This window comes from Rattus norvegicus, chromosome 9, assembly GCF_036323735.1.
Source record: "Rattus norvegicus strain BN/NHsdMcwi chromosome 9, GRCr8, whole genome shotgun sequence".
NCBI lineage: Eukaryota > Metazoa > Chordata > Mammalia > Rodentia > Muridae > Rattus > Rattus norvegicus.
The window spans coordinates 62,422,943-62,439,180 of NC_086027.1; the positions used below are offsets into that span (position 1 = coordinate 62,422,943).

Genomic DNA, 16,238 nt, shown 5'->3' on the forward strand with positions numbered 1-16,238 from the left:
AGCTTGTATTAATTAAAAGGCCTGTACACTAATACAATTAAATTAAGGGGCTACTTTTCATAGAGGGTATTGATCAAAGAATGACTATAGTCATGAAGGAAATGGGATGAAATAGTTGGTTAATGGATTGGCAATTGCAAAATAAATTTTATTATCTTGAATATGTCGGTATAACGTGATCACCTGTCTTTTAAACCCTTTAGGAAAAGTAGAGATGAAGGTGCATATACACACAAAATTCTGTCTCATCTGTTTGCTGACGTTTATTTTCCATCATTGCAACCACTGCCATGAAGACCATGACCATGGCCCCGAGGAGCTTCACAGGCACCACCGTGGAATGACAGAGTCAGAGTCAAGCACATTTTCAGTGCAGGATGCTGAAAATGAAAAAAAGTACTATATTGAAAAACTGTTTGACCGTTACGGTGAAAATGGAAGATTATCCTTTTTCGGTCTGGAGAAACTTTTAACAAACTTGGGCCTTGGAGAGATCAAAGTCGTTGAGATTAATCATGAGGACCTTGGCCATGATCATGTTTCTCACTTAGACATTCTGGCCGTTCAAGAGGGAAAGCATTTCCACTCCCATAACCACCAGCATTTTCACAATCATTTAAATGCAGAAAACCACACTGCGACCAGTATAACATCAAAAAGAAACCACAAGTGTGATCCAGAGAGAGAGGCAGCTGAAGTGCCCATCAAACCCGAGGATAAACACCCGCACGACCGCAATCACCGCTTCCATCATCGCCATCGTTTGCATCATCACCTGGACCATAACACCACTCGGCGGGTTCACAATGACTCCATCGCTCACAGCGAGCATGGGGAGCCGGGTCACGGCCCTTCAACAGAGACCAATAAAACACAAGAACAATCTGAAGTGAAGTCAGGGAAGGTCAGGAGGAAGGAAAAAGGGAAGAGGAAAAAGGAAAACTCTGAGGTTAACACACCAGGTTTCCTCCCCACCCATGGTCACGGTGAACAATATGAGCATAATCGGGTTCACAAACTTGACCGTGTACATAGCCCGGGCCATCCTCATGCACATCTTCCCGAGCACAGTGGCCATGAGCTTGGCCATGGACACCAAGAATTTGATCCTGATAATGAAGGTGAACTTCGACATACTCGAAAGCGAGAAGCACCACATGTTAAAAAAAGTGCAATTTATTCCACTCCTAGCCACAAAGACCACAATGAAGATGACCGCCAACATGAAGTAGGTCTAAAATGTGGTGTGCAGTGGTGTCTGTGGGGGTTACTCGGTAGTTCTTAGGTAGGCGTGGAGCACTTTAGGTAAGGATAAGGTAAACCGTAGAGGGGTCGCATCACAACTCAGACGTGTGGATACTTGAGCAGCATCAGGTAACAATTAAGGAATCAAAATCAAGGTTGGAAATTTTTAATCAGGGGTTTATTTATTCTCAAATTTGGGTTCCTCAAGCCTATTCTAAATATTTAAGTGTCATTTGATAGTGGATCCTTTAATTCATTTTACTGTGCTGTTTTATGAATTCTGACTCTCCAGTAACAGTTTCACTGTTAGTATGATAGCTGGCTTCTAAATATCAGAAAATTGAAACATGTTTGTTCTTGTTCAGCATGATCTTTTCAGAGATAACTAACTTCTCTCGCATAATAACTTATTAAAGGAAGTTAATACTTCCCAGTCATTGTTTTTGCTTCTGAGTTTTTGTAAATACATTGCGCTTCTCCTCTATTACTTTTCGATAAGACCTATCATGATATCAGTCTTTACTGAGGCCCTTCATGGACCTGCAAAAAGATTTGATTGGAAATCCCAGGACTACTGGAGTGCGCTTGATTTTCTTCTAAGTCTTCATATTTTTGGAAGCTTTTTTACCTTCACTTATGTCCTCCATTTTTTAAAAGTGTATTTCCTTTTTGTTATATGTATACCAATACTATTTTTTTATTCTGATTTCTTAACAATCTCATTAAAATTAAAAATGTTTGCTTTCTGTATGTTTCTATGGATAGTAAGCAGCACCATCCAACATGGGAAGTAGACATGTCTTGTCTATGTTACTGCTTTGTGGTTAAGTGTGCATCTTAGTAAATTCAGACCATTTCTTCATTTCTTCTCTGGCGAAGTCATCAGATACTTGTTTCTAGCAGTTATACACAGTGGTTTTAACAGTAAAATATATTAAACCCTTTGTGAGATATTTAAAGTGCACTTTTTATTTCGTAGATAAGATTGTAGCGCCTTCCCTAGATGGAAGTGTACACACATTTACTGTGTGCATCAGACCCCCAGGGTCTGCGCGCTCAGTCCATGCTCTCGTCCTCACGGCTCTGAGGCCATGACCCCCAGGAGACTTTGAGAATGTTTTCAGCTTTGACTAGGGTGGCATCTCACCGTGACCAAGACCTGAGAGTAGGTCTTAATTTTGTTACAGCTATTTTGAGCTATTGATAAAATGAGATCCTATGTCAATAAAGATCTGGGTAAGCACAGTTCTGTATCTTAATATAAGACATTAGTGTTTACTTCATGGTAGATCCAAACTTAGGTAATTTCTTTCTGTTTTGTCTTTAAAATATCAGCTAATAATTTTTTTCTTTTCCTCTTTTTGTGCCAGGATTAAACCTAAGACCTGGCAGTGAGGACAGCCCCAGTTCATGCTCTCTCTCCTCTTGGTTTTCCTCAGCTCACATTGGGCTAGAATTTACTGATACTCTTGTTTCGTTGTTTGGAGAGAAAGAGAGAGAGAGAGAGAGAGAGAGAGAGAGAGAGAGAGAGAGAGAGAGAGAGAGAGAGAAAGAGAAAGAGTGTGTGTGTGTGTGTGTGTGTGTGTGTGTGTGTGTTTAATGGATTGTTGCTACTATTTTGCTGTTTTGATGATCAAACCCACTGAGTTAAAATGTGCCCCAGTGTTCAATATAACATTCTTCTGGAATGCTTTGGCGGGAAAAAAATATCTGTGCTAATGGAATGTGAGTCACTAATACTGCAGTTTGGTAGGGGAGAGCCCTTCCGATGTTATAAGAATCTTGGAAACATGATTGAGACATCTTTCATGTGTTGGAATAGAAAAAAAGATCTCTAGAAATTCTTAAGTAATCTAGTAGAATGTCTTCCTATTTTAATTTTTTGCATAAATTCCTATAGAGAGCATGATTCTTACGTATTTGTATTACAGTAATTTTCAAGTGATATTTAGAATATTTTAATTGTACAATAACCTTTTCTGCATAATCTTAAAAACCTGCTTGTAGTTGATTTGTTTTCTCCATTTCCTCACAGTGTTTGAACGTCACTCAGTTGTTAAAGCACTTTGGCCTGGGTCCCAGCTCCCCCATCTCGCCTGATCTATTCACATACCTTTGCCCGGCCTTGCTGTACCAGATCGACAGCAGACTTTGTATTGAACATTTTGACAAACTTTTAGTTGAAGATTTAAATAAGGATAAAGCTCTGGTTCCTGAAGATAAGGCAAACATAGGGGCATCAGGTAAGAAGATTTTTTTCCTCCTTAAGATAGTACTCACACTGTCTCAAGTTATACATTAAAATGAAATGCTAAGTTGTCGGCTTTATTTCAGTGTCAGATTTTCATATTCTAATCAATGTAAGCTTAATGGAGGAAGGTAAGAGGCTTGTTAGTATTTTTATTTTATTTCTTCTGGCCCTATAGAGGACTGCTTTGTTGAGAATAGAGAAAAGGATTAGAAAGGAAGTAGAAATCTTTTTTCTATAATGTAAATAATGGGATCTCTGATTAAAGTTATTTTACATTACGTTATTTAATCTTTAGCAGGCTCGAGCTTCATGAAAAGCAAAGTTGATTGAATTTTAAGAAGTAAAATGGGAAGCTAGAGGCCAACAGGCATGCCACACGGTTACTCTGCCTCGTCCAGTTGGGTGAAACCAATACTGTTTTCAGATTGTGCCTAGCCGGGGTTGGCTGCTCCTTCCCACTGCATCCAGCTGTGCAGACAGCGCCTCTGATATTCGCATGGCTTCCCTCATGACATCTTACAACTTCACCCTATGGAAATGTGTAGCTCTCTTGGATCTGGACCACTTCCATTTGTTGATAGAATCTAGAACTTTTTTGTTTCCCTCTGATTTTCTTCCTTCCCTCTTTGCTTTTCTAGAGTCAGGAGTCTAATGAGATATCTTCTAACTCCATGCGCTCTCTTATAAACTTGCTTGTAGTCGTCTTGTTTTTATGGCTCTTTGGTTGTTGAAAAGCCTCAATACCTTTGTGCCTATGCTCCTACCCCTTTCAGGACATCTCTGGCACTTAGGCTAGATGTATAGTCTAAAGTCTAAGTGAGCGCCTTCAGCATAGAAATTTGTGTTTAGTTGTGACGGTTTAACATTACATTAGTACTTTAGTTTATCTACATTACAAACACATTCCGGGCATCCTTCTAAATTCAATGAATGTGCTCCTCCCAGCAGTCCCATGGGGCAGGTAATATTATTCCTCTCAGCATCTCAGGCTGTAGGTAGTTGAGCCAGGCTTCAGCCTGTATAAGTAACACACTTTGGTATTTATATGTCAAATATTTTGTATGCCTTTTCCCCCGTTAAATTTCATAATTCTGAAAGAGAAATTCTGTGATTTTTTTTTTAATATTTATTTATGTATACATTGTTTGTCTTCAGACAAACCAGAAGAGGGCATCAAATCCTATTACAGATATTTGTAAGCCATCTTGTGGTTTCTGGGAATTGAACTCAGACCTCTGGAAGAGGAGTCAGTGGGCTTAACCGCTGAGCCATCTCTCCACCTCCTGTGATTCTTATTTTTAATTTTTTTGCGTGTTTTTTTTTTCTCTTTATTTTTAGATAGAAATGGAGCCAGAGGAAAGTTAAGTAACTTGTCCACAATTTGTAGGCTTGATGAGTAACAGCTCACAAACATTAAGGCTTGCCTGATAAAACTTGTAGGCAGCTCATCCCTATACTGATCCCTTCTGAACTTAGCTGAAGCTTAGTTAACTCTTTGATGTTTGCTGTATCTTTACACTATGTAATAACTTTCCATTGCATCTGTGATACCTCTTATTTTCTCTCATGCAAACGGTACTGTGCCCTATGGTCTTGAGGTTACAACCTAGTTTTGCTTGGGGCTCAGGCTTTCAGCCTTTGCGTCTGAATCCCTCCGTGTTTCTCTTCTCAATGAGCTTAGCAGGAGCTGATGATGTTTTTCTTTCTGCTCTGTGGGCTGTGTTTCTTCAGACATTCATTTCAGGGGTTAGACTCTGTTCTAGCTTCCTTGTTCATCTGTAACCTAGCCAGGGTTCCTTGTTGATGCATGTGTCCCTAATAGTAGAGATTAGGAAGAATCTTAATAATTAGATCAATATGTTTTTCTTGGGCCTCAGTTACTTAAAGGTAGTGACTAAAGCTTTTGTCTCTACATATTTATAGTAAAGAGAGCTTTGGATTAGGAGCAAGCACTCATGTAGATTGATTGAATACATTGTTTAATATTAGCCTACATGCTTTCTGTTATATTCTAGGAAGATGCTTATTTAAAATTCATCCTTGAAGCTCATTAAATATATAATCGAACAATAAACTGTTGTAAAAATTGGAATTTCTGTAAGCCACTTACCCATGTGCAAAACCACAGTGGTATTACTGAAAGTTTAGGATAGTGAACAAAGTTCAGGTTGAAGTATCCAAGGTGCTCTGACCCTAGAAGATAGTAATGGGAGTTTATAAAATTACTATTTATTGATCTGAATAAAAATTGGATTCTACCATGGTGAAAGTTACTTAAAGAGTCTTATTTTATAGTAATAAAGTAGATACCTTTAAGAGTATCTGGTTCTCATTTGTGAGAATTGTATTTGGGATACAGATAGTTCTTACATCCTGAAATACTGTAAATAAAAGGAAATCTTTTCTTGACAAGGTAAGTCAGTGTTCTCAGTACCTGCATTTCTATTACTGGTTAATTTTTTTCCTATGGGAAAATAACCCTAGACTAGATAAATTAATTATATTACATTACAGTTATGTATGTATTAAATTGAACATTTATACAAAGAAATTGCATGCATTCATTCACTCATTCTTGAGTTGAATTATGTTTCACTGTTACCCAGGCTTGCCTTGAACTTGGGATCAAGTGATGCTGCTGCTTCAGCCTCCTACGTAGCCGTGACCACACATTGTACTGCTGTTCCCCACTCTGATTTATTAACTCCTCAAGATAGGTACTTTCTTGTTTATCAGTTTTGTGAGGTTTAGAGAAGTGCTGTGTTCTTCTCTGCCAAGTTTGAAGTGCTGCTGTGTGAGCTGCAGATCCTCCATGTAGTGCTTATAGCCCTAGATCCTACTCTTCTGCTGCATGTGGTTCCTGCCCCTACTGAATTGGATCTTAATGTTTTATTAGAATGAGAATGAGAGCCAAGTGAGGAGGTGGGTACCGTAATATGTAATAGCATATCGACAGACTTGTAGACCTAAGAAGAAACTTGTAAAATCATATTTGTCTAACTGTGGCTCTAAGTGTTGATTAGGTGTTGAGAAAATATACTCAAGAGTGGTCTTGAGAACTGGATATGGCTCACATGCCCTGCAGTCGAAGAACTAGAAGTCAGAGTCGGGTGGCTCTGAGTCCAAAGCCAGCCTAGTCTACGTAGTGAGACACTGTCTCTAAGAGTGGAAAGGAAAGGAAGCCCCTCATCCTGTCTTCACCCAGGTGGGAAGAACAGAGACAGTGAGTCCAAAATTGGATTTGAATATTCATTGTGAGAAAAAAATCTGTCCTCTTTCTTAACCTCACACATAATTATTCTTTGTAGATGAGAAACTGTCCTTCTCTCCCACACAAAAGGGGAGTCAGAGCTTAAACTTAATTGAGAACAAAATGTACTTTATCTGTATAGGGGAAAATGGAAAGTAACAAGTTTGTTTCTGCTGAAGTTAAAACCAACAGTGTTTTTATTTTGAAGGAGCCTAAAAAATATTCCAGTTCACTGTTTTCATGCCAGTAATGGATTAGGGCTTTTTAATTAGTGTTGTCTATGTTGTAATATCGCTATAATCTGTAGATTGAAATAAAGCTGTTGACAGGTATGTAGCAAGTAATACAGGAAGTTACAGCTTAGTCAATTTGAAAGCCTTAGAGGAAATTGTTTTGAAAACAAGTATGTTACAAATAGTGAGTATTGATTAGTTGTTTGCAGGTGGTTTTTAGCATTGTCAGAAATGCAGCTTGAATTAATTATGTCCTGATAGATGTTAATAATTGTTAGAGAGAATGCCCCGCTAGTAATTATTTTTAATGACTGCTGCACCATTAAGAAAGGTTAACTTGTTTTATATAAATCTCCCATAGTGAGTCAGCTACTACCTCATTAACTTTGTTCAAAGACCGCTGTAAACCAAATACCCCGAATAGTGTGCATGGTAGAAACCGTTTGTTTCACAAGATTGGCTCATTTAGTCATAGAGTTGACCCTAGCTTAATTACCAAAGGGGGCCGTGAATGGGCGGCTAAGCATTTTCTGCCAATTAAAATGCTGAAACAGTGTAGAAAACTGCCATCTTGCACATGCTTTGCACCAAGTTAATTAGAAAGTTTCCACAGATGAGTGCTTCTTTTTAAAAGAATGCATTTTCTCTTCTGGTAATGAGGAAAGGAGTTGGTGAATAACTAAGCTTGAAGACCTTTAGCGTTTCTAGCAACCTAATTTGCAGAATAAGTGAAGCTTGCTTCAGACACTTAGCTCTTTTTATTACATATGGTATCTTGAGTCGGAAAAAAAGAAAACATTTGCTAGTCGTACCTAACAGTTTGTTAGGTATGAGTTCCCTAAAAGATACCTTTCCAGCTGTGTTATACGTTGTTTTATACCAAATAAATTGTGATTAGAAAAGCATAATAATTTGATTAGAAATTGGAAAACTTTGCATTGCTTTTCTCCTCTGGTGTATTTAGAAAATTAGGAGTTTATGTAAACTAAAAATCAGTAAACAACCTGAAAAGGTATTTCTAAATACAGTATGTTCAAAACTAAATATAGGTCAAAAGACTTTTTTTCTTTCTCAAAAGAAGATTAAATTGCTGGAAAAATGTATGTTCAAATTTATAGTAGCAGAGAACTGAGATTTTTTTTTTTTGAAAAATTAAAAGTAAAAAATTGAAAGAGGAAGTTTATCCTAGCACCACATGTGCAGGAGTGGTTGTGCTGGTTCTAAAATGAAACGGTTGTCATGGAGTACTTGTGAACGATAGAAGATGTCTGGGTGTTTCTGAGTGTTTGTTTGTTTGTTTTAATGTGTATGGATGTTTTGCCTGCATATACGTCTGAACCATGTGCTGCCCTTGTGCCCTCAGGGGCCAGAGAGGACCCTGAATCCCCTGGAACTGGAGTTGAGAATTACCATGTGGTCCTAGGGACTGAACCCAGCTCCTTTGCAAGAGCAGCAAGGGCTTAATTTACTTCTCAGGACTCGCAGAAATGGGATAATTCATGGTAGATAAATTACTAACCTTACTGCTCATGGCTAGTGGCCTTGATGAAGAAAGTGTAAGGGAATTGTGATAATTTTATGAAGTTCTATAATTCTGTCTTCATCTTTATCATAATTAGCTCTCATTTGCAAGATAGTCATTTAAATTAACTTAAAATTTCTTCTTTCAGGCATAATTAACTTAATTTTTTCTACCTATCATCGTTTATGTATGTAGCCCCTTTAAAACAGTGATAAACAGTAGAATATAAACCTTTGGCTAAGAAGGAATCTGGAGGTGCTGTGGTTTATGAAGGAAGCTGTCAGACTTAGAGGACTGCCTCAGACGTCCACTCACCATCCCTGCTGTGGCCAACCCTTCCGTCCCCTGGGACCTTGTGCCTCTGGGGCAAATCCCCAGCACTCATGTATAATTTTCATTTTTTAAAATAGCTAATTTTGTGTTACACAATTTTTAAAAGTTAATCCAATAAAAGGGGAAAATTTGTCTTCCCTTTTTTAGTGTTAAAATAAGATATAACAGTTTGATCTTAGTTATTATTAAGAGTACAGTACACTGGTATCGAATAGACTCATAGCAATACATCTACAACTACTCTACAACTCTTCATCTCACAGCACTGAAACTTTATTTCCATCAAGGTGTAATTTCTCATTCCTCCCACCATCCAGCCTCTAGAAATACTGTGCTCTATTTCACTAAATACTGTAAGGCCAGCATAATGACCCAATAGCAAAGCCAGACAAACACCCTGCGTGGAAATTAGAGCCCAGTGTTCCTTACAAAAATACAAGTAAAGTTTCTCAACAATATACTGAAGACCATCCTTCCAAGTTTCTGATGAGAAATCTGCTGATGTCTCCACTGGGAAGCCCTTGCGTGTGACGGATGAGTTGTTCCGTCTTGTAACTTGTAAATTTCTTCCTCGTTTCTCAGCAGTTTGAGTACGTTGCACCTTGGCATGGATTTCTTTGAGTCTCTCCTAAAGTTCATCTGCCGTCTTTCTTTTATTTTTATATCTGTGCCTGTCGTCAACTTTGAGACTTTTTACACGCTTCTTCACATGCTGGTGCTGCTGCATTTTGGAGCTCCAGTGTGCACGCCAGTCTTTGCGATGGTGGCCCCGAGGTCCCTATAGGTTGTCTCACTTTTGTCAGCCTGTTCTCTTTCTGTTTCTCCAGCTTAGTTACCGTTGTCCTGGGTTCCAGGTTTGCTGATTCTTCTGCCCGTCAGACCTGCCTGGTAGCGGGTTTTCACTTCGGTTCTTATTTTACTTCACTGGCTTCGAGGTTCCTTTTGTATTTTATTTAGACGTCCTGCCCCTTTATTTCCATTTTGTTCATGTATTATTGGCTGTATATCATGTTTCTGTTTTGCTTTGAAGCACAGTGATGTCATGAGCCTCCTCATATGTGGTCTAGGTAAGACTGTGTCTCCGTGACTCACTCACCTCCGGTCTGTTTTTCAGAGCTTTCCTTCTGTGCTGTGACTAACGCTGACTGTTTCCCTACAGCGTGGATCTGTGGCATCATCTCCATCACCGTTATTAGTCTGCTCTCCTTGCTGGGTGTGATTTTGGTTCCCATCATCAACCAAGGATGCTTCAAATTCCTTCTCACGTTCCTCGTTGCGCTAGCTGTAGGAACAATGAGTGGAGACGCCCTTCTGCATCTACTGCCCCATGTAAGAAATCCTTTTAATCTGCCAAAAGTTACACATGTGTGCAGCTAGCGTTGAGTGTAGTGTTGCTGTGTCCATTGTATTTGTACACCGATAGTGTACACCACTTTGTGAAATTGTATGTTCTTATATGTTGAAATTTCTTTTTCTCATTTTTGCAGTTTAATTGAAGTATTTTTAAATAAATTGACTCATTGGGTTTTACATGGGATCAGGAGTGAAAGATCATCTGATCTTTCTATACATTAAGAAAACTGTTAGAAAAAATACATATGGTATGTTGTAATGATTGTGCATATAGCCAGGAGGATACCGTGGTAAACTGCTTTGAATCAGCTGGTTTATTTATACTGAGTGTGATTTAAGTAATATTAACTTATGTTTACAGAGGACTCATTTTGGGGGGTGGAGTGGGTTCATTCATTCACTAGTAGTTTTCTAACCCTTAGATGCATTTCCTTATAATGGAGTATAATAATTTCCAGTTAATAAGCCAAGGAAATTAACTGGAAGACAACTGTATATACTATCAGTGAAGCACTTTGATCTTGTAGAAGGTAAAGGACGAGAGAGGGCCGGGTGAGGCCGTGTTGTCAGTAGTTCCTAAGTTATGGTTATATAGGAGATAAGCTCTGCGTATGAGGAGACTGTAGGTAAGGATAAAGTGAAGACAGGTGGACTATAATAAGGATAGTGTGTTTGTGCGAGTGCACACATGTATGTGTGCGTGTGTGTGTGCATGTGTGTGTGTGTGCACGTGCTCACGAGTGTGCACGCACATGAGTATGAGTAAAGGGACTCCATAAGTTTTTTCGCCATAAGGAAATTGTAAATGTTTAAAGAAACGTAATATGACTTGAACATTGTATAATACATGCATGTATCAAAATAGTCAAGGAACCCAATAAGTCTGTATAATTTTTATGTGCCAATCAGAAGCTTAAAATTAGATTAAAAATTTAAAATCTAGAGGATAATATTTCTATGTCTGTAAGATCATTGTCAAAATCTGAAGTAATTTCAGTTATTTTCTTCATCATCTAATAGTCTCAGGGCGGACATGACCACAGTCATCAGCATGCTCACGGGCATGGTCATTCACATGGACATGAATCTAAGAAGTTTCTGGAAGAATATGATGCTGTGTTGAAAGGACTTGTTGCACTAGGAGGCATTTACTTACTGTTCATCATCGAGCACTGCATCCGGATGTTTAAGCACTACAAGCAGCAACGAGTAAGTGCTGCTCACGTGGTTGTCCACGTAGGTACAGCGCTGAGTGAAAAGTGCCTCTTTCCAAACACACTTTTTCTTAATCGTGATGTTGGTGTGCAGTTCATCTCTAGCCTTTATTTTTCCTGGCTCTGATCTTTGTCACCTTGTGTCATTACATCTACTGTGGCATTTATAATCAAGACACAGCAGTGTCCAAGCTAGCTTGTGGGTTAACAGAATGGGAAAAGCTATTGACCCATTTTAAATAAGAATAGATTAATGACAAAAGAAACAGATCTCATCAGTCTATCTTACAGTGAGTTTTTCACCAACACCTTTATCAGAAATGCTTCACTGGCAGTAGAAGGACCAGAGGGAAGAAGAGGTCAGAATAACGGAGCACACTCGGGAGACAGTGGAGGCAATGACAGAAGTAAAGGAGGCGGTAGTTGTTTAGTATTGATCCAGCACTTGGGAGAGCTTGGCTCAGCAACCCTGATTTTCATGCAGCTGTCCGTCTGACGTTTCACCCCTGAATGCATCCCCCAGAAGATTGGTTTAAAGCCCCTACCCTTCTCTTCGGTTTAACTGTGTTCACATTCGTTCACATTGCCATAGGCAGCCTACCACAGTCTATGTTAGTGGCATGTTTGAGGTAGTGACATGTAGATGGCCTGAGCATATTAGATTATATTTAAGTAAAGCTTTCCACAAATGGACAAGAGTTACACATTTTTATCTTATTTCCAAATGTTTTACTCCGGGTAGTCATGGTTTTGCTTGTTTGCATTTCTGTATGCACACCCACATTTTTGTATGTATTTCTTTAAGACAAAAGTGACTTGGAAAAGGTCTGTGAACTGGTATCAGGGGAGCGATTCTAGTCTGTGCAGACGTTAGGTGTGTGACTGCATTGATCTTCCTGGTCTCTGGCTACCATCTAAACACGACATATATTTTATTTCTTACCTTGTTTTTTTCATATCACATTTTAAATCATGTACTCAATTCTGATTGCTTGTCTTCAAAGAATTACTGATTAAGATGAGAATTCCAGAAAAATATTGTCTTTGGAATGGTAGAAGGAAGCTAAAATAGGAAGAGGTTAACAGAAAAGTGAAATGAATCTAGTTATATAATAATGTAATCTAATCGCGTATTATGCCTGAAAGGCTATGTGAAGGATAAATAGTTATTTCTAAGAGAAGGGTGGATAGTCATTTGGTACTGAGGATGCCAAAGCAGAACTGGTCGCAGGGATACAGGAGTTGCTGATGGAACCAACGCAGAGGAAGGTGACAGGGGCTTGGGCCAGACGGTGTGGGTAGGAATTGTTTGAGGGAGTATTGGTAAGAGTCGGCGAGGCTCGATAAATGATTAGATGAGGTAAAGGAGCTGAAGACCATGTCTCGTAAAAGGCGTCCGACTGTCTCAGCAGATGCGGAAGGGAATTTGGTAAAATCATTATTTTTTCCTGGTTAAACAGACAAAACTAGACAGTTTGAATACAGAAGGCAAGTGCTCCACAGCATTTCAGCAGGTTTGTGATAAACCCGCAGCCAGCGTGATGCTGTTGGGAGAGCTGAGAATGTATTTCTTTCCTGGTTCAGAGCAATGGTACAGTACTAGAAATCTTAGTCATGGGGGTTTGAGAGAAGACGGTAATAACAGAGAGCGTACTTGTAGGATGGAGGAATTCACGGGATCCAGTTTGCAGGTGATTCTGTTCACAGGAAGACTTGGAAATTCTATTAAAAGACAAGCAAAACTAATAAATGCATTCAGTGAAATACTGCATGAGCCTCCTGAGAAAGGGTGCTGTGCAAGAAATCGCATTACAGCAACTACCAGGTTGAGAGGGGAAATTAGAAAACACCTGATTTCAGTAGAATTAATATTGTTAATGTGTTCATAAAACCCAGACCAATCTGCAGATTCCATGCAGTACTCGTGGTGGTTAATGGCAGTCTTCATAGATCTAGAGAAAAACATTTCTGAAATTCATGTGGGAGCAAAGAATTCACAGTGCCAAAACAGTCTGAAACAAGAGGAGCAAAGACGCTGTGGAGCTCACAGGCATAACTTCAAGATGGGCTCCAGAGCTAGAATGACCAAGACAGCAGTAAGTGGTGCTGGAAATCCTCAGGCAAAAGGTGGAAACTGGACACTCAGAAGTCAGAGACCTGAGAGCATAAAACTGCCAGGAGAAAACAAAGGAGATATTGGTCCAAACTGTGGAGGGGGGAGGGATTATTTTTTTATTTTTATTTTTAAGTATGATGCCCTAAGTACGGGAAATAAAAGCAAACACTGATCAGCTGTGTCCTGGTGAATGTAAAAGCCTTCCGCACGGCACAGGAAACAATCTACGGGATGTGAGAAAATACTGAAATGATCATTTAATGGACTAATGTCCAGGATAAGCCACTCAAAAGCACTTAGCAACACAGACAATCCAGTTGAAAACCAGTGAGGTAGGCATGTGTATTAGGCACAGTCAATATACAGATAACAAGTGCCGGCAAGGATGTGGGCAGCAGAAAACCTTTGCATGCAAAATACTCTAGCCTTCATGAAAGGTCTGGAGGTTACTCAGAAAGTTGAAAGTAAACCCACCACCTGATCCCACAATCCCAAACTGGATATGTATCCAAAGGAAGTGAGGTCAGTGTTAAGGAGACATCCCCAGCCCAGCGTTGTAGCATAATTGTTAGGAATAGCCTGATCACTCCATAATGGATGGAAAATGAAATTATAGAATGTGTGCACCACGGGATCCTATTTATACATAAAATATGTATATTGCTACTTGCAACAGGGTGTGCGGGACTAGACATTGTCCAGGTTAAGGCACAGTAGGTGACAGTAAGCAGCAGTAATGCACCTTACAGTTTTAAATGTGTCCTCTTCCTTCTACCAAGAGCTAGTGTTTGAGGAGATAAATAGACTTAACCTGCTTTAGACAATCAGCGTATCCTTGGACCAACCACTACATCGTATCCCATGCATCCATAGTTCTTACATTTTTAATTTAAATGTTAGAATAGGCAAATGGTGTGAATAGAAACTCTCAAGCAATATCAATTGCCAAGAAATAGATGGAACAACAAAGTGTGCTTCATTTTGAAATGTATGCTCAGGTGTGATGCCCTGGGCTTAAGCTTCAGCACCACCAAGAAGAAAGAACTATTTAAATTGGGTTACCATCTCACCCAGTCACATGGCTGTTACCTGTGTAGGAATCTTGTGGTAACAGTGTGGTGTGGAAAGGAACTCCCCCAGAGTTGGTGGTAATAGAGCAGCTGTGGTTACAATGGAGAGGGGAGAAGATCCCCCCACAAACTGAAAGGAAATGTCCCATGTAGCCAGCTGCCCTACCTCTTAGCATGCCAAAAGGAAATGAAACCAGCTAAAACACAGTGCCTGCCTGTCCACATATATTACTGTACAATCCTCAGTAACTGTAATAAGGGACCAGCCCTCGGGAATTGAGAAGTAGCTGGTATCGGTTCAGAAAACCACACATGGTGATCGAGTAGCAGCTGGTATGTTTTCAACTACATAGAAAAGTGAAATTTTATCAAGATACATGGAACTTGCAGAATCGGTAAGTTCAGTGAGCCAAGCCCAGAAGAACAGACACTGACAGCTGTCACCTGCATGTAGCATAGTGGCTTCCAGTGGTTGGGAAGACGGCAAAGACAACCAAACCACAACTCAGAAAGAATAGTTGCAGTGTTTCTGGAACCCAGTGACAACTGTAGTTCAGTGATGTGGTCTACAGAGGGTGAAGCTCCTGAAGCGAGGATTACAAAGGCTTTCAATAATAAATGATAAGAGGGGGATATTGATTACCCTGCCTTGGTCAGTACATACCAAACTGAACCCCAGTGAGATGCATAAAAGGGAAGGATGCCTACATACATAAGTAAAGTAGAGCAAAGCACTAGGAAGATACGACAGCTAGTCAAGTGCTTGCCGTGCAAGCAGGAGCCACCTTCAGTCTCCATGACCCACACAAAAGCTGGCATGGTGGCTCACACCTGTAATCGCACCAGGCTAGCCTGAAATGTTGGGTGTTTACTCCTGAGGAACAACACCTGAGACAGACTTCTGGCTTCTGCAGATAGGCACCCACATGTCCAACCACATAAACACACCTACACATGCGTGTCTACATACACAAAAGAAGAGAAAAAACACATGACTACAGTAAAAACTATATTACAGAGTATGCTGTATTCTGTTGGTCAAGGCCAGTCAAAATTCTAGGCCCTGGGATAGACTCATATCCTTATAGATAGAGCAGGGGACTCACACAGAGACAGAGGAATTGGATAGGTAGTGCTATCTTTGGAGACTGCTTCAGGCCCAAGCAGACGAACAAATATACACATAGCAGTTAGAATGATCACACACCTGCCTTGCGGTTTATGTCCTAGAAGCCATCCTGGAAGTGCCCATAGCCAGGCAGGACACACTCCCCAAGAGCATGAGCTCACTTTCACTGTTGTAGCATAAATGCTTCTTTAAATCAGGATTAAAGGAAAGCAGAAACTTTAGTGGGAGGGGTTCTTAATATCAGTAGTTAGCACTGACAAAACTATGTAGTAAAAAGCTACATTGGTAAGTCAGGAGAGAAGAATTCTAACCTGAACCGTGCAGGGCATCAGTTAATACATTAAGCAGTTGAGGATTAAATCGTTCAGTGTCTGCTTACAAAGCCACAAGAAGGAACACTTGTTTTTATTGCCAAGCTGTTGAGAATCGGAGATTGTCATATGTCACCTTATTTGATCCTCACAAGGTTGTTTCCCTTTTGCAGGTGAGTTGTCGTATGTTCTGTGTTAATAAACTTACCCT

General features: G+C 39.7%; 1 protein-coding gene across 3 annotated transcripts in view; it reads left to right on the forward strand.

Moving 5' to 3' along the window:
• Slc39a10 (solute carrier family 39 member 10) overlaps positions 1-16,238 on the forward strand; it is a 123,474-nt gene that overhangs the window by 91,662 nt on the left and 15,574 nt on the right. For all 3 annotated transcript variants that reach the window (XM_063267375.1, XM_006244936.5, NM_001108796.2), the window contains 4 exons: positions 204-1,228; positions 3,281-3,488; positions 9,994-10,163; positions 11,208-11,396. In XM_063267375.1, the coding sequence (XP_063123445.1) occupies positions 215-1,228; positions 3,281-3,488; positions 9,994-10,163; positions 11,208-11,396 (1,581 nt within the window). In that variant the 5' untranslated portion in view covers positions 204-214. The remainder of the gene's footprint in view (positions 1-203; positions 1,229-3,280; positions 3,489-9,993; positions 10,164-11,207; positions 11,397-16,238) is intronic.